Genomic DNA, 22,864 nt, shown 5'->3' on the forward strand with positions numbered 1-22,864 from the left:
AAGCCTTTTTTTGTTTTTAAACATGCTAAAATCACTTTTAGTTTTCAAATATTTGACATTTTAAGAAATTTTTTATAAATATGAGATAGTTGTAAATATTTAAATTAATTATGACTAATATGTAACTTACCCAATAATTTAGTAGTCTCTATATTTTTTAGGATTTGTTTTACAAAACTAGCCCAATGGAAGGCTTATTTTTACATCCATTGCAACTCATTGTACCAAACTCGACACTTACTATAATTTTCTCGTAATAAATACTTAAGCTATAACATGTGTATATAAACAAGAAAATTATTTGTAATCCTATTGATAAATATAATTATTTATCTATTTGTCCAAAGTTATATTTCTCTATTAGCAACTCACCATTAAATATGAATTATTAAAAAAAATAGTAATAAAATATTAATGTCCTTAATTGTCTTTTCACACACAAAAAAAAATATTAGTAATGAGCAAAGTTTTACCAAAAAGAATTTACATAAAAAACTAGTCAAATCAATTAATCAAATCGATGAACAAAAAAAGATGATCAGCTAAAACTAATATATAGTCAACTGATTTAATTGGATAATATAATTGAAGTTTGTTTTTACTGTTAGCATTGTTAATCAAATTTAATTTGGAGGATATGAAAATTTTCAAATGTATCAAAAGATAATTCTCAATATTTCTACCACCTTTTATAGTTTTTTTTTTCTGTTTCCTTCTTTTTTTTGGTAAGAAAGGAAAGGAAAAAAAACAAAACCAACAAAAAACCTACACCGGGATCAGTCTAGGAAGGCTGACCCCAATCCTATCCTCTAGGAGAGAAGGCAAAAGAAAAGAAGGAGGAACAGAGAGGGTAGAAACACCTAACATTCTCCCATGCCCAGCAGCTGCTAAGCGATCCGCCACGCGGTTTTGCTCCCTAAAAATATGGGAGAAATTAAGATACTCAAAGGCAGGACGAAGCCTCAAAATAGCTTTGATGAGATTCTGGCTCTTCAGACAAACAGCCTGGCTATCTGAAATCCTGTTAATAGCCTCCAGATTATCAGATTCCACCGAGAGCTTTTTAACACCCATGCGAATGGCGAGTTTAATACCTGACAAGATACCCCAGAGCTCCGCAGAAAAGGAGGAGTCTGTCCCCAAGTTATGGGTAAACCCCGCCATCCAATTGCCACCAGCATCCCGAAGAACTCCTCCAGCAGCAATTCTGCCATTGCTAAGGCAGGAGCCATCAGTATTCAACTTAGCAAACCCTTCTCTAGGCTTACTCCAGCCAACTAGCAGGATCTCTTTATCCGGGGAGGGGCGAACAAGGGAATCTCTTTCAAAGCTTTTAGTAATAACAAAGAGCTTCTTCGAGAAGAAAAACAGTAAATCAGGAATAAGGACAGCCTTACCCGCAAATAATTCTTCATTCCTCCACTTCCAGATTTGGTGACAAGTAATAGCAAAGAGGATGGCACTGTGCTCCATGTTGGCCAGCAAGTTCCCCTTGGCTCCTTGAGAGAACCAGTCCCTTTCAGAAAAGGCCATGAAGGAAGGGAGGATGTGATGAGGGAGGATCCCTTCCCAGATCTTCTTACTATTTGGGCAATCCCTCAAGGCATGGCACAAGGTTTCCACATTGCCTCTGCATCTACTACAGGCACTAGACTCAGTCAAGTGCCTTCTGTGCCTATCCGCATTCGTAAGGAGCCTGTCTTTGATACGCAGCCAAAGGAAGCTCCTGATACGGTAAGGGGTCTTGAGGGACCATATGGACTTCCAAATCTCCAAGGGAGGATCAGCCCTATTAGGGGTAAAAGCTTCATAGGCCGATTTACAAGAATAAGTACTATTATTCGTCAAGGCCCAGCAATGTCTATCCTTATCCTCCTCTTGATTGCTAATCTTCACTCCTCTAATGTTAAGAAGGGTCTCCAGACTAAAGAAAGAGTCGAACTTTGACCAGATCCAGTCTCCCCCCGAGTCCACCACATCAGCAATTTTCCAGGAAAGGAGATCAGCCGACGGAGGGGCATTACACACATCAATCAGCGGTTTATCACCAATCCAAGTGTCATACCAGAAGCTAATAGATCTACCATTACCCACCTCCAGGCCAATCCCCGTACAGAATTCAGCAAACACGGCACTGAGCCCTTTCCTTCTTAATATTAAGGTAAGTTGTAATTTTTTCAAAAAAAAAACATAAAGATATAATTGGCATTCAAAAAAATTCAATTAAAATTGATTGGACTTTCCTTACTTTGACTACAATAATTTCTCCATATTATATATGCAAATTTGAATTAACTTAAACTTTTAAATACTAATGTTAAGACTATATATATATATATATATATAGAGAGAGAGAGAGAGAGAGGACACTCTAGCTTTCTCCTTCTCTATATTCTGTGTCACTTGAGATAGACCAAAATTTATCTCTTCAATTGACAATGAAATCTTTGTCACTTGATTATTGGAGAAACTATTTTAAGACAACTAATTCGGATATATTTAGTATCATTAATCGTGCGATCATGGTTGTAGTTTCAGATTGGTCAAAGGAGTTTAGGTTGCATAGAGATAGAATTGCAGAGCGATTGTTCTCTTGCACATTGACCCGGTGCTCGGGGTGCAATGCGGTGGAGGTGGCTCATGAAGGTGAACATGATGATGGGGAGTGCAAGAGAGCAGATGAAGGTACTGCTGATGAGGCTGGAGGAGATAAGGATGATAACAAATTGGAAGCCTTAATAGATGAGATAGAGGAGGAGTCTCGGGTAATTTGTGAGGTGATGAAGATTAAGGACATTCTTGTTAACAACAGAGGTGAGTCTGAATCTGTGTTGGTTGAATCCTTGAGGAGGCTTCAATCAATGGCTCTGAGTTTGGACACACTCGAGGCAATTGGGATTGGAAAGGTGGTCAATGTTCTACGCAAGCATAGATCAAAGCAAGTTTGTAAACTTGCACGAACTCTTATAGATGGGTGGAAGGTTTTGGTAGATGAATGGTGTAGAACTGCCAAGCCTGAGACTGTGATTCCAGTACCTCCATTAGATGAAGTTGCTATCCGGATCACAAAAAGGAAGCGAGAGGAGCCTTTTCAACAGGCTGTAATTGCCAAGAGACAGCGAACCATGACCATGGTTGTCAAAACCGGCCCGATCAAAGAACCGAAAAAGACAAAGGGTTAAGGATTTGAGGTTTAACCGGGATCCAACCGAGGTTTAACCGGTATTCAAAAATCATATGAAAATTATAATTCTATTCATATTTAATCTTATAACATAGTATAATATTAACTATATTCATCAAAGTTATACTAATAATATTTATTTAATATCATAACAAATAAATTTAAAAATTTTAAAAATATATTTTTAAATAATTTTTTTTTTTTTTGTTCGTAAGTGTTTCCACCGCCGGTAGCAGTGAATATTCACTTTCGCAGATGGTTTTCACCTCTATGGGTGGGACTGCTGGCCACAGAAATTCTTTCCATTTCCAAAGGTGAGGATCGATCCCTAGACTTTTGGTTGAGGGAGGAGGAGTCTTTACCACTCTACCACAACCTCGTGGTTTCATATTTTAATTATTTAGCTTGTAATATTATTATTTATTCTTAAATAGTTAATTATAAACATAAGTGAAATGGTAGTGTAGTGGTGAGCATTAAAGTTTACATGCTAAAGGTCCAAGGTTTGAATCTTACCTTTGTTAAAATTTATATTTTTTTAAGTAAACATGTCTAAAATCAAACCGGATCAAACCGCATAACCGGCACTGAGTCAACCGATGGTCCGGTCCGGGTTTGATAACCTTGACCATGACAACTAGAAAACCTAATAGACTATTGCTACCATAATCGACGACAGGCAGAAGGAAATCAGGCTGCTGAGTGTGATATGCCTCTGTAAACCTTCAGGATGGGGGGGGTGGGGGATGGGGGGGGTGGGGGGGTTCACCCTCCTCTGTCCGCCAAATAAAACAGCTATAATATTTGAAAAAGAACAATATAGGTGTACATGAAATTTTAGCTATGAGTGCTGAATTAAATATTACACTCGATTCTATATACATATATATATATAAATACAAGACTATTACATTCTATTCATATTTTTATTGATATTTTTTTTTTTTAGTGTGACCGATTTCTTAATTCGAGGCTCGTCAGACTCCCTGTAGATAGATCCTCTCCCAATTAAAACTTTGGGTGTACATTAGAACTCAAACTTGAAATCCAGCTTAAACAACTTGAGGCTCTTAACCACTCAAACCAACCTTAGTTGGTACATTCTATTGATACTGTTGAGAGGCTTTGTTTGGTATAATGAAATGGTTTTGAGCTAATAATTGGAAATATTATACAATTTGTTTCACTATTTAGAATATTAATGTCTCTGTTCTTACATTCTCTGCACTGCACTCTTGTATTACTATTATTGTTATTACTGTTCAATCAACAAACAATAAATGGATATTATAACACACTCTACATTGCCTCTCTGAAAAATTACAGAATCAACATCAAAAAAATACACTATTCTATGCTTCCCGAATTTGCTTGCACCAACCAGAAAAAAGAACTATCTTCTGCCACTCACATAGGAATTTCAACATCTCAAATATTGCTGATAAACCACCAGTTCTCTACTCATTTTGCACCGATACGCCATTCATGGCCGGCCTTGGACTCTCTACACCATTATGCTCCACGTTTGGACTTTGTTCCTCGTTGGAAGACTTGCCGTTATTATTCGGCTGTTCTACGTTTGTGTCTTTTCCTTGCTGCAGGTGATTACAAGAAGCTTCAGTTCAGAACATCTAACTCTTAACTTACACCATAATCTACTTACAATAAAAGAAAAAAAAAAATCAAACCTTGTTTCGATCACGCCAGCCAAGTGCAAATGGTCGACCAAGTAGACCAATCTTTCTTGGGGGCACATCTACTGTAAGCTCTTGACTGCTCCGCGGCGATCCTGGTTGAGATGATCTACGCACGAAAACGAAGATTCTTTATATGTATTGCATAAAACTATACACGTTCTATGTATTCTTTCATATTTGTGTCAACATGTTCTATGTATTCTTTCATATTTGTGTTAACAGCATCTTAACTATTCACTTTCAATTGATAGCTGACATCGTGCAAAAATAACCGTAGCATTCACCCAAACATTAGCAACGCTACTAATAAGCACATTTCTCCAACTTCTCTCATTTCATAATTTTTCTCTTTTCTTTTTTTCCCTTGATTTCACAGTTTTTAAGAAAATATTTAAAAAGCACAACAAAAACAATATAACCTGATGAAATCAAAGATTGCCCACAAAGCAAATCCATGTCACAAGGCGCTAGAAGGTTTTTGCACTTAAAAAATTGAGTACCCACCTTGGCGAAGGTTGCGCCTTAAGCTGTCCAGATTGGTATTGTAGGGTGGCCTCCAACATTGATTCTGCCATAACCACTCGTTTCTCCATATCAGCAAGTGATGCAATGGCTTCTTCATACTTTTCCTACATAGACAAGTCAAACATAATACAAAATTAGACAAAAAGAAGATAATATCAGGATAAGGAAAAATTCATTTGAAATAATATAAAATGTGGAAAAAGGAGCAAACTCATTTACAGTGCACAACCTATTCATTGGCATGGAGGATTACTAGATGTTAACCACATCATGTGAAGATGTACTGCCTCACTAGATTTTTTCTACCACTTATTTTATTCAGGCATGCTTTTCATTTTAAAACAAGACGGATCACGGGTAAGAGACCCATTCTCAAGTACATGCCAAGATTGACAAATGACAAGTAACCCTAATCATGACTAATAGAAGGTCAATGCTGAAAATGCAAATCAGTAGATGTGGTAAACATCAGGCGGGACAACAGCATACCTAATTAATATCAGGTATCAGGTGTTCCTAGGATCTCTGCTCTATAGCAATATACAAGCCAAGAAGACACTTCGGAATTTTTGCAAAAACATACAACCTTAAATCTTTAATGCAATTTCTTGGTAAATAAGGCAGGCCATGTAGTACTGCTATAAGTATCAATCCATGCCTGACAAAGATAAAGAAGCAATCCTACTTATCTGCAAGTAGATGATACACAAAAATAGCCATTGCTCAGGATGCATTTTTTGAAGGAAAAGGGTCCGGCTAGGTACATTGCTTTAAGAATTTCTAGAAAAGGGTCCAGCTAGGTACATTGCTTTGACTACTAGAACATACAAGCGGAGCGATTGTATTACATTAGAATCAATTCATGCCTGAAGCAGATTAACACTTAATCCTGACAGGCTAGTATTGGAAAATTGTCAAAAAATTTAAAAAACTTTCAGAGTTAACATAAGGTCTGTAATTATAAACCTGAAGCACTTGAGCAGCATATCTCTGCGCCGCTGCATCTTGCTCAGCAAATATACGAGCATCTTCAGTTACCTTCTGCTCTTGTTCAACTCGCATTAAGACCTACACATGCAATAAGTATCTCAGATTAACAAGAACAATGAGATAAAAACAAAAAGTTAAAAAATATTTCCAAAGAGGAAAATAAATTAATATGGGAAAATGTAAAACCTGGATCATAGCACTTTCTTGTTCCTGCTTATCAGCAAGGACCCTTCGTATCTCAAAAACCTCTTGCTCTAACTGTTCAACCTACAGATTACAAATTAATACTCAGTGCACATATTGAAGTTTGCACACCTGGCAGGTGAAATGATGGACACATATCATCCTTCAGTAGACATGTAATACGAAAAATAAAAAGAATAATGCCCTCCACATGGTATGTCAGGTAGTGATATCTTCAAAGGTTCCTGATGAAGAAAATCTAAGAGAAACTCGAAAAGAATGCCTCACGATAACTACAAAGGAATATTGACATCCGCTCTCAGCAATGAACTCTAAATTACTACCAAATTTGCTTCACGTCAGCATCATTTGTGCGTGCTCTTTTCATACTAAAACCTTTAGATTTCAGTTTCAAAATTATTGGAACATACATGTCCTTACCCTATAAGTGGTGTGGTGAAGGAAGAAATGGGAGTAACTGCAGTTTTGTGTCTACAAGGTTTTAAAGGAGGACGAATTGCATGCATAAATTTGAATATGAAAAATGGTAGTACATTAACTTTTTAACCTAGTAAGAGAACTCATGTGTGAATAGTGAGACCCTTCAGACTCTAAGGCTAGTTTATAGTAATTATTTGGATACACAATGACCCTGGACCCAACCATCTGTTTGAGCTTTCCATAGACTTGTGAACTCATCGGGCCCAATACTTTCCCCTCGAGCATTACAACAAAATAGCATAATCACTTGATTGAACAAGAAAACAAAGGAAGAGGAGACACAGGAGGTTGGCATACCCTTGCACTCAATTGCCTTCTATTATCTTGCTTGACCATCTCCATCAAAGCAGTCTCCAACTCCTCAGCCCTGACAAAATTTAATAACAGCAGAATATCAATACTAGGTAAGAAGAAAAGAAAACGAATGAGATACATAAACAACTTGGTAAATGCTAGGTTTCAATATATAGGCAAAATGACAGAAGCGGGCTTATGAATTGCCACCCTGAGATATAAGTTGCAACTATCTTCTATACTTCAAAGAAAAACTGTTGGCTTAGGAACACTATTTTTCAAAACATGCATTCAAAAGCTTCACATTCTCACTTAAGGATCTTGGTCCATAATCTTCTCTTAAATTGAAAGACAGATTTCATGTATATGGGCTCTTAGTCCAACAAGATATAATCAGACTATTAACCACCCTGAGAACTCCAAATGCAGAATATTTCTATTTCACAATTGCCAAAGCAAAGCATGCCATCAAAAGTTTCACATTCTTACTTAGCCATCTTTACCTGATAATCTCCTCTTAAATTAAAAGGCTGAAATCAGATACAAAGGCGTACTTAGACCCACAAGATATCAGGAAGAAAAGTACGTCAAATACTCAAATTGAAATAAAGAACTCTTTCTGTTGCCTGAATAACTGCCTAGACAAAAATTGACCTTAAAGACTCTTGTACTTCTCCCCATGCAGACATGCCAAATGAACAAAAGATAGGTCATCAGTTGAAAATCCCTTTTGTTCCTACTAAACAAACCCCTTGAGATGAATCAACATCATATGCTCCAAATTTTGGGAGAGAAATACAAGTCAGCAAGCACGGCTCTGAACAGCTACAGAGGACCCATGTGTATGTGACAGCACAGTGCTAAAAAGGAAGGGAGCATAATGAAGACAGCACATAGCACATAAATTACAAGTTTCAGTTGCATGTATGCTATCACTTTTGCCTACAGAAAGAACTTTTTCCAAACAGAAGAAGGCTATTAATTCAAAAAGTGCCGCATTTGATTATCCACTCAAACTACTTGGCATTCCTATGATCATCCTATTATCATTCTTCTGCATACTTACATACTACAATACTTCTTTTTTTCTTTTTGGGAAATGAGCTACCACACTTTACCAAATGCTAGTCTCAAGGAGTAGTTGATCAGAAATTATCCCCTCTGTGGTTTTCATTCACCAGCCTTGGTTTCTAATGGAATCATCATGATCTAATACAATGTGCAGAATTCAAGCATAAAGAGACATTGAATGGTCACCATCTCTTTTACTGAGAAATGTTATCATTTCTTGCTCACCAAGGTATTACTTGAAGAATACTTAAAGTAGGCCAGCAGAAAAAAGTATATGCAGATTCGAGCGTCTAACAGAAAACTGCTGCAATTTGTATAACCTAGCCTCAAAATAACTCGAGACAAACAAGCATTAATTCAAATCGACTGCAGGGCGATGCATGATTACTTTCCTCCACTTCACAGGTGTCGATTCCTAGTCTACTTTGAACACTCCATCTTTCAAATCAGCAGTAAATACTAAAAGTGACAATTAATATCTCAGATTATATAGCTAAATTGTTCATGGGACTTGAAAGACATATACCTAGTCAATTGACAAGATAAAATCTTGGTAAAAGGAGGAAATCCATAATGGATAAACTATAGCAAAGGAATATAAGTTAACTACCCAAAATTTCAGGAGAACAACTATAGCATACGGAGTAGGATGACTCACTTCTAAGATATAAAGGTGTGCTAACACTACTTCTACTAATCTAAAGAACTAGAGATGGCAGGCATAGAAGCTTATCTGATTTGCACATGGTGCATGCAGCATGTTGAGGGCTTGAGGGCCCAAGTTCATAAAAATGTGAAAGTATTACAAAACTATCAACCTGAGTTCAGCAGATCTTTTCTCTTCCATCAACTTGCATAATTCAACTTTCAACCATACGACCTGCATGTAAAATATTATTGAAAATAGGGATATGAATCTGAGGTCTCTCAAAGCTTTTCACATGCATGAAAGCAAAGGGAAACAAGATAAAAATATATAACTGCATTTAAATAAAATAGGAAAGATGTAAAATTATGCACGCACTGTAAATACATAATCCAACCCAAATACTTAACCAAGTCAAATAAACAATTCCCTTGAAAATGGCAAATACAATTAAAGGTATGCTACCTGGTCTTGAAGGTCTGATACAGAATCTGTCTCCATGTCCCCAGTCAAGCTTATGAGAACGTCATCAGCATTAGTAGATCCAGACTCAGAACGAGATAACTCACCATTAGATTGCTTTGAGTCTGCTAGCAATGACTTGGTATCATGTTTGAAATTATATAGCTTTGATGCCAGACCCTTCGTATCCCTCCAAGCTTGAAGCCCTTTTATCCTTTCCTCAATTGTAGCTATAACAGAAGCTCGATGCTTATTTCTCAATTCTTGAAGTCTGGTTTCATTCACATTTTGATAACCCATGCAAGCTGTCAATACAAGTTGACTACTATCAAATGTTGAGCCCGCCAAGGACTGTAGTAGAGTGACTGCATCTCCAGCATCTTTTGTGGTGACTAATGCAGGGCCTACAGATAATTTAACTCAATTAAGCCTTGCAGAGAAAATAACTAATATGAAAATTTGAGAAAGAACAGCTGCTAATTGCCACAGGATATAATGCACTGTTTACCCAGTACCATATAACTCCAACAGAGCCAGCCCTGTCCTAAATAGCATCACACGGTTTCCTTCAAAGAGAAGCACATCCCAGATTCGAAGAACTAATAAAAAGGAGAAGCTGTCAGATTATAGGTAAAACTTGCAACCAAAGTACAAAACGGTACATGAAACACAAAAGAAAAAATTCCAAAACTCCACAGATTTTCCACTTGTGGTACAGTGTACATTTATTAATCACATAACCACATCCTATCAAACAGCAATTTCCTTTCCAAAACTAGATTTCAATCAAATCCCCTACTCTGTGATGATGGCATACCAAAATTATAAAAAGACGCCACACAAAATAAAATCAAGTTACAAAAATTGAACAAAAAATACTCAAGAATTTTTAGCCCTAGATGACAGTTTAAATTCGTGGAATTTAATTTCACTTGGGAATAGTTTTTTGCTTCAGACCTAGGTGCCACATCAGCTTAAATTGGCTTGATTCTACATCGTGATAATTCTACTATAAAATATCAAGAACAAGGATATACATGAAACAAAAAGATAGATTTTCCACAAGAAAGAACTACAAAAGTTGGGAATTCTTTTGCTAATTAGTCCAAATAAGATGCAAGAATTGAACAAACAACTTGTAATTTTGCAGCATTTATCATTAGAAAATGCTAGATAACTTAAATTCACATCTTTAAGGCATAAAACCTGACCACTTTCCCACGGAAGCATGTTCATGAAAATGGAAAGGAACCATGGTCCAGTAACCCATCCAACTTGCACTCCGAGGTAATCTAGATGATTTACTGCAGCAGAAGTTAACCCAAACATAAATTTACAAAAACATTCTTCACAAAGAAAAAGTAACTAGAAAAGCGTACGAGTTTTTTAAAATAACAATAATAACCTAATTTAGGAAACCTTTCACGCACCAACTCCTCAAAAACATGTTGGTCAACCTGGAGAAATGGAAATCAGAAAATCAATTCACTGTTTCAAACTTTTCGTGTCTCTCATCTGAAGAAAAAGAAAAAATGCACCTAAAATAAGAAACAGAGACATGGAAATAAAGCTATAACAAGCAATACCTGAGATTCTATCATTTCCTCTGAATAATAGCCATCAAAATAGTCATCAATAATGCCCATCAATGTCCTGAAAGTACAAGCATCATTTGCAGACAAGCAAACTCAGAATTAAGAAAAGAAAGCTAATATGCTCTAGAAATCAACGATAGTTGCTGCACTACAGCATTGACCATCCAGATGTGAGAACAACAAAGAGAGAAAAAAGTGTGCGTGTGTGCATCAAAATGAGTTATGTTAAACAAGTTTATGAATCTACCAGAAAGCATTTTCCTCGGGCATCAGAAGCAGTAATAAGGCAGCAAAGAAATTCATCGCCTGTATAACAAGTATGTAAGTATAAGAAAAATATGAATAACTTATTCCATCAGGTACAGAAAGCTATACAAAGTTCAAGTACTTGGCAGTATCCAACAGCAGGATTATGTCTCGCATATGCTGTAAGCAACCGTCTTAAAGCATTTCTACCATCATCATCCAATGCGGGATGACCTGGGAATGTCCGTGGCAAATCCTGCATTAAAACTAACCAGTTAAGAAACTTGAATTGATTAATGCCAAATATATGAAAGCAAGACCTGCATCAAAACTGAAAGTAATGACCTTCTCGATCTGCCCTTTCCATTTCTCAGGTACACATGTAGGATCTATAGTTGATCCCTTAGAATCACCATCTGACTGTTGTTCTACATGATTTCCTGATTTAGCTTCTTCAGCAAGCAAATTCTGGTAATACTTATCCACTCGGCGTGTCCTTACACCCACAAATGCTTGCCAGAGCTAGAAATACAAGCATAAATGAATTATGAAGCTCATGTGCTGAGAAATGAAAGAGGGTAAAAACACTAAGCACGGAAATACCTCTCCCCTGAGCGCCATCGGAACACCCCCGCGTACCAATACCTCCAATTCTTCTTTGCAGGGGAAGAGAGGTTCGACAGAAGATGCATCAGCAGTTGTGCCAGATGCAGTAACACTGTCACTAGTAGTATCTTGAACTAGATCTGACCTTTCAACATCATAAAATACATCCTCAGAGTCCTCTTCAACTGCTCCTTTTGCAGATTTAGCATCTTCAAGTGGAGGTTCTTTTAAAGTCTCTTGCTGACATTTTGGTTGATCACACTTCTTTTTGACACGAACACTCATCATATCCTCAATGGGACGAAGGGATGGTCTAATCTCAGACCATATTTGGACTCTATGAATTCTTTTACTGGCAGACTGTATTTCTTCATTTTCTGTAAGGTTTTCAGGTGAAACATCAGCTCCTTCAACACCCTTCTCAAAACCATTTCTAGTCTCATGCGCTGTTGTTTCAGTATGCAATGCATTGTTATCTTCCGCCAAAGGTAAACCATTTAGAGGCAATTGAGCAGATTCTGCTTGTCGTTCCAAGAAACTGTTCCACCTATCTGATCTTTCCTCTTCTTCCTCCTAATGTCAACAGAACATAACAAGCAGATAAGAATTTCAGTTTCCTCAACCTTTGTTGTTATACTTTTCTTTTCTTAATATTTACTTGACTCCAAAAGTGAGTAAAATAAATTAAATATGATTTCATGAAGCCTCAATTGCTAAGAATCCGACTAGACAAGAAAGTTCATGCAACTAGCAAAAGTGCGTATAATGCCCTTTTGATTCACTTTTCTAAATCTAATGGATCTAAATGAGAAGAATTTTCCTCACAGTTCAATCAACGGTATGTTAAATGGAAGAAAGCAGGTATGAACTTCCTCATTAATTATATACAGTATAAGTAATTCGAATTTTTTAGAAATAAAAAGATAAAACCTTGTAGATATTAGCATATTCTCTGTATCTCTGAACATGCTGAGGTCTCACTGCAAAACCATATGCATCCCTGAGCCAAAATCAATTTCCATTAAACTTCAACTTCAAGATTTCTTATTCACAACACAAGTAATAAGAGACCCATGAAACAAATATTCAAAAACGTTCGCTAAAGCAAGACAAAACACTAAACACATACTGTTTTTCTTTTCAACATAACACCAATAAAATAAATTACTAGTAGCAAAAGGTTTAGGAGAAAAAGAAGCAAGAACCGACACATGAAAATCCTCACAACCAATGTCTATTAGAAAGGAAAAATTGAAATAGTGTCTCCATTCACCTGAATGCCGCCAAATGTCAGCTACTCATAGACAACAACATATTCCACTGAGAACACATCCTACTTGGCTACTTCAATATGGTTCAACAACATTGTCCTTGGTCAAACTCAAATTTACTAAAACAACACACCACATTTCACACTGAATTCAAGCACTGGCACTAACATCAATCAAAATTCAAGCACAATCTTCAAAAATCACAAATCCATCAAGCAATTAACAAGTAGAAAATCTCCACCAAATGAGAAACATAGATTCGATCGAAAATAGCTATAGTCCAATTCTAGTCAATGCAAATCAAATGCGCGGAAAGCAAGGTGACAGATCAAAGAGAAAACAAGAATCCATGGAGAGCAGTACAGTACGCGTGGCGAGAAAAGAGAAGTGGAAGTAAAATGGTAAATCAGTAAATACCTCTTGTGCTCAAAGGAGAGAAGAGGATTCCCGGCCTTAACGACCTTGGTGTGAGCCTTCATTGGTGGATAGATTTGATTGGAGAGGGAAGGAGAGATCGTCGGAAAAAATAAACAAACTATCCTTGATTCTCTGCAGCCAAATTTAGAAAGAGAGAGAGAGAGAGAGAGAGTTTAGGGGATAATTGGGTTTTTGAGTGTAAAAGAGAGTGGAGAAGGGGAGAGAGAGAGAGAGAGAGGAGGGAGAGATCACATCACATGCAGGGAAGGCGAAAATGGCGTTTAAATTATAGTTACATGTGGGTGATTTCTTAGCACGGAGTTCTATGTGTGAGAGAAGATGAGTCCTTTTCCGTAATTTAATGACTTATTTTTCAATTTTTCCTTTTTATTCTGTTTTTATGATACATTTCATTACAGCCTGCATCCAACCGTGAATACACACTATTTATGTCCGAGCTTGTGATTTCTCAAAACTCTAATAGGAATTTTTTTTTTAATAGGATTTATTAATTAAAAATATATTTTTTTATTGTTCATAATTTGTTATAAAATGAATAAGCTTTAGGAGAAGTATGATTCATGGGTGACAGAAACGAATCGAGAAAGTGAAACAAGGAGAAATGAAATGAATGACATGAATTCTCATGTTTATTTATTTCGATCCAGCAAAATAATGATATATATCTGATTTTTTTTATAGTTATTTGGTTCAAATGCAAAAGAAACTAGAATTATGAATTCTTTTTAATAACTATTTTTATGCTTACATGTTTTGTATTGATAAATTAATATATGCAAATATAGGAATTAAAATCAATTACTTCAACTATTAATGTATATGATGTAGAAATTTGGGGTCTTTTTTCTGACATCTCTCTTGCTTTGAGCAGGGGTTATCGATGAATTGAGATTGAGTCGGATAATGCCGAGATAGTGGCGGCTATTAATGAGGATAGAGATACTGCATGTATTGGTCGGAACCTTTTCAAAGGTATCAAGCAGCTTCTCAGGAATTTTGAGTGTGTTCGTCTTCGGCATGTGTTCCAGGAGCAAAATCAGGTTGCTGATTTTATGGCTAGCAGGGCTCATGCTCTTGAACCAAGTGTTACTCATCTTCTGTCCTCGTCGGTTGATATTTGAAGGGTGCTGCTGGATGATCTCGTAGGAGCTGGCTTTCCTATGGTGGTTCCGCCTTAGTTTCTTTTCGTTCTTTTTTTTATTGTTTCCTTTCTATTTTATAAAAAAAACACAGTTAAATAGAAAAAATTAAAACAAAATTGATAAAAGAAAAGGTTTGGTTTGCACCATATGTCATGTCACCCCTAGTATGTCCACATACGCCTGTTCGATTCACACTAGATCTACTCAATTTGGCAAACGCGCCTCTGATGATGACATTGTAGAAACTTTCGATATTTATCATTACGCACTTCATGTCCCATCCTTCGATGGATATAGTAATTACCAGTGCATCTGCATGAGATGTAGCTACCCTTTTAGAACTAACAAATGAGCGAGCCTATCTTATAATTTGGTGGTGTTTCTTCACATTCTGGATCTTTTATTATGAGTTTTATGCCTGGCTCCGCTAGCAATCACATTGATCATGTCCTTGGATTTTTGTCACTCTCTTCTATTTTTTTTCTTTGTCATCGTTAGAATTTAAATGAATCTATCGAGCTTGCCTCTCTCTATGAGCTTTTCTATCTCCTTAGCTAATTCAAAATAGGATTCCATAGCATGACCATTGACTCTATGAAAGCGACAACATGCACGAATATGCTTCCTAAAGTTCTTTATAGGTTTGCTAATGGGGTGTTGTATATCCCTCTTGTAGGGACTTTTCTCAATCCACATTAAAATGTCCCTTCTTGGGGCATTTAGGGGGTGTATAAAGCATTCAAGGATGTATATGTGGGACGTTCTCTAGTCCCTCTCTTGTGCTTTTGAGATGCTTCTCGGGGAACTTCTTTGCCTTTATAGTTGCTTTTTCGAGTCTTCATCGTCGCCCTCCTCTCCCGTTTGACATCATCAAGATCCATGAATTTTTTAGACATCTCAATCAGGTCCATTAAGGTTCCATGGCGATTCGTGACCAAATCCCCTCCCAACCTTTCACAAGTGGTGTTACGAATTACTTACTCAATCGACGTATTAAGATCAAATCGTGTAATTTGTACACACCGTTTGTTGAATTTATCAATGTATTCGTGTAAAGTTTGATCCTCTCATTGCACTAGGTCATATAATTTTCTACAAGCAACTTGCGGGGGTATGCACCCAACAAATTTTGCACAAAACTCTCTACTCAACTACTCTCATCTGTCAATTGACCTGGCCAGAGTTTGAAACCAGCTGACTGTGGGTCCTTACAACATTGTTGAGAAAACTCGACATATTATTCCCTCATTTGTGTCACAAACATCCATGAGCTCCTTATATTGTCGCACATGTGCCTCTGGATTTTCCTCACCTTTATAATGAGGTAGTGTTGGGGGTTTGAACTTCTGATCTTTTTCATAGCTTAAGATCCATAGGGAGAATGACGAATCTTTTAATCATGAAGCCAACTTGCTAGTTTGGTATTCGTACCTCTATATATAGTATCTAGCACCCGTCTGTCCATATCGTCATCTGCCCTCTCAAGGCCATAAAGTCTTGAAATGGATTGGTCAACTCCACGTCCGATTCGATCTACGATGGGTTGTGATCTTGCTCTGACCTCTAGTATTGGAATCTCCATAGCTGGCACCACTGTTGCCCCGTCAGCGAATCAAACAACCATAACTCCATTCGGATCTCAAGTTTCTCTGTGTATCACGACCGGTGTCATCACGGGCTCCCTTTAGATTTCTACCAGGTACTGTACTCGGTCACAACTAGTTAGGCTGTCGGTTCATTTCGGACCTCCTTTCTAACCGTCCCACCAAGGCCATAACAGGTACCACTGTTTGTTCTTTTCGAATCTCAGGTCCCTCCGAGTTTCTAACTGTGTCCATGACCTGCATCGTCATTTGGGATGTTCAAGGTTTAGTCATCCCTAGAGGTATATAAAATGAAGGCTCTAGGAGGGAGCTGGTAATACCATGTGCATTATGAAGGCGAGATTGTGAGGTATAAGCAATATGTTCACTTACCATGGGATGCAAGCTGCCACATATGTGCAGGACATTTCCCGATGTGAGATCCACTAATATTATAGCACCACTAGATCGTGGTAGTGAAGGATTCATAACAAGTGCTTCCATTCTTGCCACAAAGCCCATCAAAAGTTCAATGAATCGATCTCTTGAGCGTTGACTCGTGAGAAATGCGCCTGCCTCATTTATGAAACTAGTGAGGGATGCTACATCCAGGTTTTCCACCAATATGTCTTATGAATTCGGGCCTGAGGTTATACCTGGTATTGGTATTCTTTTAGGTTCCATTTTTGTGAAACTCTATCTATTTAGGGCTCCATGTTCACCGCACCAATTTGATAACTACCTTTCCTTCGCCAATACGTGTTTCGTCCCTAGGAGGCATCACTAGGTTCAACTAGGGACACTCTGATGCTAAAGTCAGTATCGTATTGGGAAAATATATGAATATAATAATAACTTAGGAAAATGATAGTTAACTTACTTGAAAAGATATCTCATGGAGGATATATATATACAACCTTCTGTAACGTTTTTTGTTTAACGAGACTTTAATTGTAATATTGTACCATTACTCTCATTAATGGCTGGTTATGTCGTATTAACTGTCGTTTATGGAGTAGTAACAGTTCTTCATAGGCTCATGGGTAACAACTTCAAGGATTTATGGCGAGAGATTCATTCTTTACTGGCATATCCTACTCTCGAGACGATTGTGGCAGATCTTACTCTCGAGACGATTGTGGCGTGTCTGTCAAGATGATATATATATATATATATATCAGGATAAGGCATTTGGAAGCATATCTTTTGCCATGATATGTCTGCTCTTTTTGCGGACTCACTTTGTCCATAGGTTCTTCTTTCCTCTATTGACTTGTTCATGTATTAGTGACATCGTGTATATTTTTAGATGTTATCATACGTAAAGTGATTGGGTGGATAGAATTATATTTTACCTTATGTTACTTTATTTTATTATAATTTAATTTAATACATACCATTATTCTGTTGGCTATTTTAAAATTTAAAATAGCCACACAATATATATTTGATAATGGCAAAAAAACATAATTAAGGCCATGAACTTTATTTGTTCTAAGGATTAAGTTTCTAATCAATTATTTTTCCACATTGAGTTTTTGATAATTGCTTCTGTTATGGATTCAGCCCTTATTGAGCTTTTTCGTCGAGTTTGGGAAAGGAGAAGATCGATCTGGCGATTCTATTGCTGAAAATCGTAAAATGGGAGAGGTGAAGATCGTGCTTGGAAGAACCTAATAGAAATTGATTTCTGTAATTTCTTTTTTACTTTTTACTCTCTATCTATCCTAGTTAATAAATTCTTATTTTTATTTGTCCACGTCAATAGGCCGAATCGTCCTAACAATATGTGTCGTCCAAAGTTCACGAAAAAGTTCAATAAGGACCGAATTCATAACAAAATCAATGATCAAGTGCTCAATACAGAAAAATAATTGATCAGAGATATGATCCTTAAAACATGTAAAGTTGAGAGACTTGTATTATTTTTTATTATTATTATTACTACCACCTCCGTTTTATATTACATGTCTTTCTAAAGATTATTTTTTGTTTCATATTAGATGTCATTTTATATGATCAGTACACGTTAAGTCATCATTTTTTCTGCTACGCGGATTTACGGAAATTAATTAGCATAACGGACTTATTATAGAATAAATAAATATTGGAATCAATAAATAAGGAGCAACAATGTGTTTTTTCTAATATCCTTAATTTTTGTATATCTCTCTAAAAAGTCATGTAATACGAAACGGATGGAGTATTTTTTTTTTTTTTTTTTGCCATCAACCAATAACCTTTTGAATCTTATGTTATGTATACGGTATGGCGATGGTAAGATTATAATTTGTCGGCGATTGCTAAAAAGTTGCCATATTCATCGCATTTACCTTACTCCAGCACGTGCCAGGCGTGATGTATATATTATTCTTTTTCTTTATATGTATATATAATCAAGATGTATCTTATCCATTTTGCAATTATAATATTAAAACGCTATCGGTATCTTCCTCTTTTTGATCTGTGTCATTTAATTTATGGCAAATTTTTTTAATCATGTGTAAATTAACGGCGCCAGTAAAACATGTCTGATTAACTCTGCTTTTTTCTGAAGAATAGATGTTCTTACAAGTAAAATTGATAAAATATAAGTATTTGGACTAATTTAGTAATTACAATCTAATGTATATACGTTGCGGACAATTTTATTGAATAAATAAGCAATTATAAACCTTGGTTTACGACTGGACGGACTGGATCTGGATCTGTTCATCTGAACAAGTAGAATCAATTAATAAAAATCAATCAAATATGAATATAATGGGCTAATTACAAATCTAGCCCAATTAAGAGAGGCCTTTTACATATTTAACCCACTTTGTTTCCATCTTACCAAATTAGGCACTTTCAACCATTTTGGACAAAACTACCCTTAGTTCTATTCAATCATCGATCTACTTCTTCTTCTTCCGCTTCTTCTTCTTCGTTTCAACTTCTTCTTCGGTTCATCTTCTTCAATTTCTGATACCAATCATTAGCGATTTTTGAAATTATTGACGTATTATGTTCAATTTCCCGTAGAAATGGTATGTTTTTAGCTTATACGCTTGCTTTTCTCATTGTTCTTGCATCTTTCTTCATCTGTAATGGTATCGTTTCAATTTCCTCTATTTTCCACAATTTTCTCAATTTTCCTCCATTACTGTCGCATTTGTGACGAAATTTGTCGCATTTGTGACGAAATTTGTCGCATTTCGTCACAAATGCGACAAGAGTTGTCACATTTGTGACGAAATGCGATAAATTTCATCACAAATGCGACAGCAATGGAGGAAAATTGAGAAAAATTATGGAAAATAAAGGAAATTGAAACGATACCATTACAGATGAAGAAAGAGGCAAGACCAACGAGAAAAGCAACCGTATAAGCTAAAAACATATCATTTCTATGGGAAATTGAACATAATACGTCAATAATCTCAAAAATCGATAACGATTGGTATCAGAAATTGAAGAAGATGAACCGAAGAAGAAGAAGAAGAAGAAGCGGAAGAAGAAGAAGAAGAATCAGAAGTAGATCGATGATCGAATAGAACTAAGGGTAATTTTATCCAAAATGGTTGAAAGTGTCTAATTTAGTAAGATGGAAGCAAAGTGAGTTAGATATGTAAAAGACCCCTCTTAATTGGGCTAGATTTGTAATTAGCCCGAATATAATACTATATACTATAGTAGATTGAAGAAAATTACTTGATGATATAATATGAACGTATGATCAATTTGTTCTTTAAAGTTGGTAGATAGATTCAATTTAAATTAAGAGTAGCAATTTCTGACACAAAAACACGATTTATAAAGACAACCTGACTAACATGATACGAGTGACACGAAAATCATTTTTCTAGCGTTCATAACATATAAAACCAAATGAAACATATATACGAGATAATACAATTTTAACACGAAACACGAAATTGCCACCTTTAATTAAATCAAATCTAATTTAGGTATCAATTCAGTAGGTTGTTAATATTTAATAAATTTTAACACCTACAACTTTATTAAATTTAGATTAATTTATCAAATATTACCAATTTTAAAATTAAATTGATAACTAATTTTGATTTAGACTAAACATGTTACCAACTTTTGGAACCAAAAGCACCTATACAAGTATACATACGGTACAGTAAACGATATTTTTATAAAACATGATACGGATATGGTGGAGATACGCTATATATATACATATAAATCAAATTCATAAGTCATTATAAAACTATAAATAATATTCATAATAGCTAATAAGTAGTTAATTTATGTATAAAAAAAAACATTTAATACTTCAAACTATTTAAACTAGTAAGTTTAATAAGATATTTTCACGATTTTGATCTACAAACATTTAATTAATAATGATTAGCTTTTAGTTATTTATTAATTTTTTCAAATAAAAGGGTAAGTTCGAATTGCTTAGTTTGATTAATTATTTCTATTAGAGATTTATATATGATAAGGATGGTATTCCTAGTTCATATAACATGCGGTTTTTTACCTAGTTTAGAACTAGGTGTTCGTGTCGGTTCTTTTAGGTAGAGGTAGGTTAGGTTTCTGTTTCTCCTAATTAGTATTGGTCTACGAATAGTTTATATATATATATATATATATATATATATATATATATATATATATAGTTGGACAACTCTGTCAAAGAATATATCATTGAATTATTTCAGAATTCAACTTCTTTCGATATGTTAATTTTTTTTATTAAACCCTATTTTTGTAAAGTTTTTAAAAAATACCTTAAAGTTTTTACTTAATTAACTTTGAAAAATGTGTCCCCAACGTATCCTCCGTATTCTAATATCTCCCTATTTTTGTAAAGTTTTTAAAAAACACCTTAAATTTTTTACCTAATTAATTTTGAAAAATGTATCCCCAACGTATCCTCTGTATTCTAATCATATCTCCCTATTTTTGTAAAGTTTTTAAAAAACACCTTAATTTTTTTACCTAATTAACTTTGAAAAATGTATCCCCAATGTATTCTCCGTATTCTAATAATATCTCCTCGTATCTCCATAATTAAAAGAAAAAGGGGAAAAATGGGATACTTGTTTTACTGTATCTCGTATGTTCTCCATGTATCCCTGATATATCTATATTTCCGAAGTTTCAAATACGCGTACATCAACTTGTTAGAAATATGGATGCTTCGTATTTGGTATATTATATATAAATATAATAATGTAAAACTATCAAAATAATAATAATAATAATGTAAGTGGGGTAAAAAAATAATGTGTAGGGCCCAATAGTGACATTATTGGTCCTCCATTCCATGATTTTTGTATATAAATAAATATGTAAATATTGGGCCCAAAAAGAGTTTCTACCTTTTTATGGTAACTAAAAATTCTAGGTATGGCAGTTGAAAGTGGGTGTGTTAATTGTGGATTAGATTTGGCATATTTTTATAGAATGTTCCTTCAGTGCCAATAAGGGTTGATCTGAGTGGTAAGACATTGAACCTCTGCTTGACAAGTTTGAGGTTCGATAAGAATGTTCCTTCTGTAAAGAGGTTAGGATGGAAGCAAATTTGAGCCACCTGCTTAATACACTCATAGCAGTAGCTGCTAATGTTAAGGAATGTGAAGCTATGGCACTACTTGAGGCGTTATCTTGGACGGCTTCGCAAGGTGTTTCACGGGTGGCCTTCGAATCTGATGCTAAAATAAGAGAAAATTATAAAATTAGGTCAAATGGGAGACTCATTTACATTTTTAACACATTTACTCAACCTACTACATATTTAGACTATTTTTGTATTACTTTCCCAAAATACCCTAAATATGTTTGTAATTTTACGACGCGTCTGTCTCCCTCCCGTCTGACTTCGCAGATTTCGCGATATGTGAAGTCTGCGAAGATAATGTTTGGTTTAGTTGATGATTTTAATTCGCATATTTCTCAATATGCGAAATCTGGACGTGTTAACAAAAAAGGTCAAACAACAAGAGATTCTAACATTAAAATCATAATATTATCAAAATTTACAATAAGGTTGCCACAATAAACTCCTAACTAATCATTTTAAAATGAACGTGACGAATCTGGACGGAAATTTCTCCCTGTACTGGAAGTCCATACCTTTTGGGATGATAAATGGAAGTCCAGACCTTTTGGGATGATAAATGGAAGTCCAGACCTTTTGGGATGAACGTTTCACATTATACACAACAAAATTGACACAATAACTCCTAACTAATCATTTCAAAGTGAATGTTACCAATCTTGATGGGAATTTCTCCTTATACAGGAAGGAAAGTCATCCCCTCTACATCTCAGTACGCCGCCTTCCAGAAAGGGATGTTATGTATTCAACCACCTTCAGAAAAATTTAATCGTGTTAGGCAAAAAATGGGAAAGGGTATCCCCACCCCGTGGGGATCCCCGAACCCGCCCCGTATTATGCCCGCGCGGA

General features: G+C 35.6%; 1 protein-coding gene across 1 annotated transcript; it reads right to left on the bottom strand.

Moving 5' to 3' along the window:
* Positions 1 to 4,341: 4,341 nt before the first annotated feature.
* LOC136226048 (uncharacterized) lies at positions 4,342 to 14,028 on the bottom strand. The gene is made up of 18 exons (XM_066014334.1): positions 13,689 to 14,028; positions 12,931 to 13,000; positions 11,998 to 12,573; positions 11,740 to 11,916; positions 11,537 to 11,650; positions 11,396 to 11,454; positions 11,140 to 11,206; positions 10,959 to 11,010; positions 10,765 to 10,857; positions 10,069 to 10,152; positions 9,557 to 9,957; positions 9,264 to 9,325; positions 7,378 to 7,447; positions 6,583 to 6,663; positions 6,373 to 6,474; positions 5,386 to 5,510; positions 4,873 to 4,987; positions 4,342 to 4,779 (listed from the first exon to the last, which is right to left on the bottom strand). Exons 1-18 carry the CDS (start codon positions 13,748 to 13,750, stop codon positions 4,642 to 4,644), a joined length of 2,448 nt encoding a protein of 815 aa, XP_065870406.1. The 5' UTR covers positions 13,751 to 14,028; the 3' UTR covers positions 4,342 to 4,641.
* Positions 14,029 to 22,864: the final 8,836 nt, after the last annotated feature.

Source organism: Euphorbia lathyris, chromosome 4, assembly GCF_963576675.1.
Source record: "Euphorbia lathyris chromosome 4, ddEupLath1.1, whole genome shotgun sequence".
NCBI lineage: Eukaryota > Viridiplantae > Streptophyta > Magnoliopsida > Malpighiales > Euphorbiaceae > Euphorbia > Euphorbia lathyris.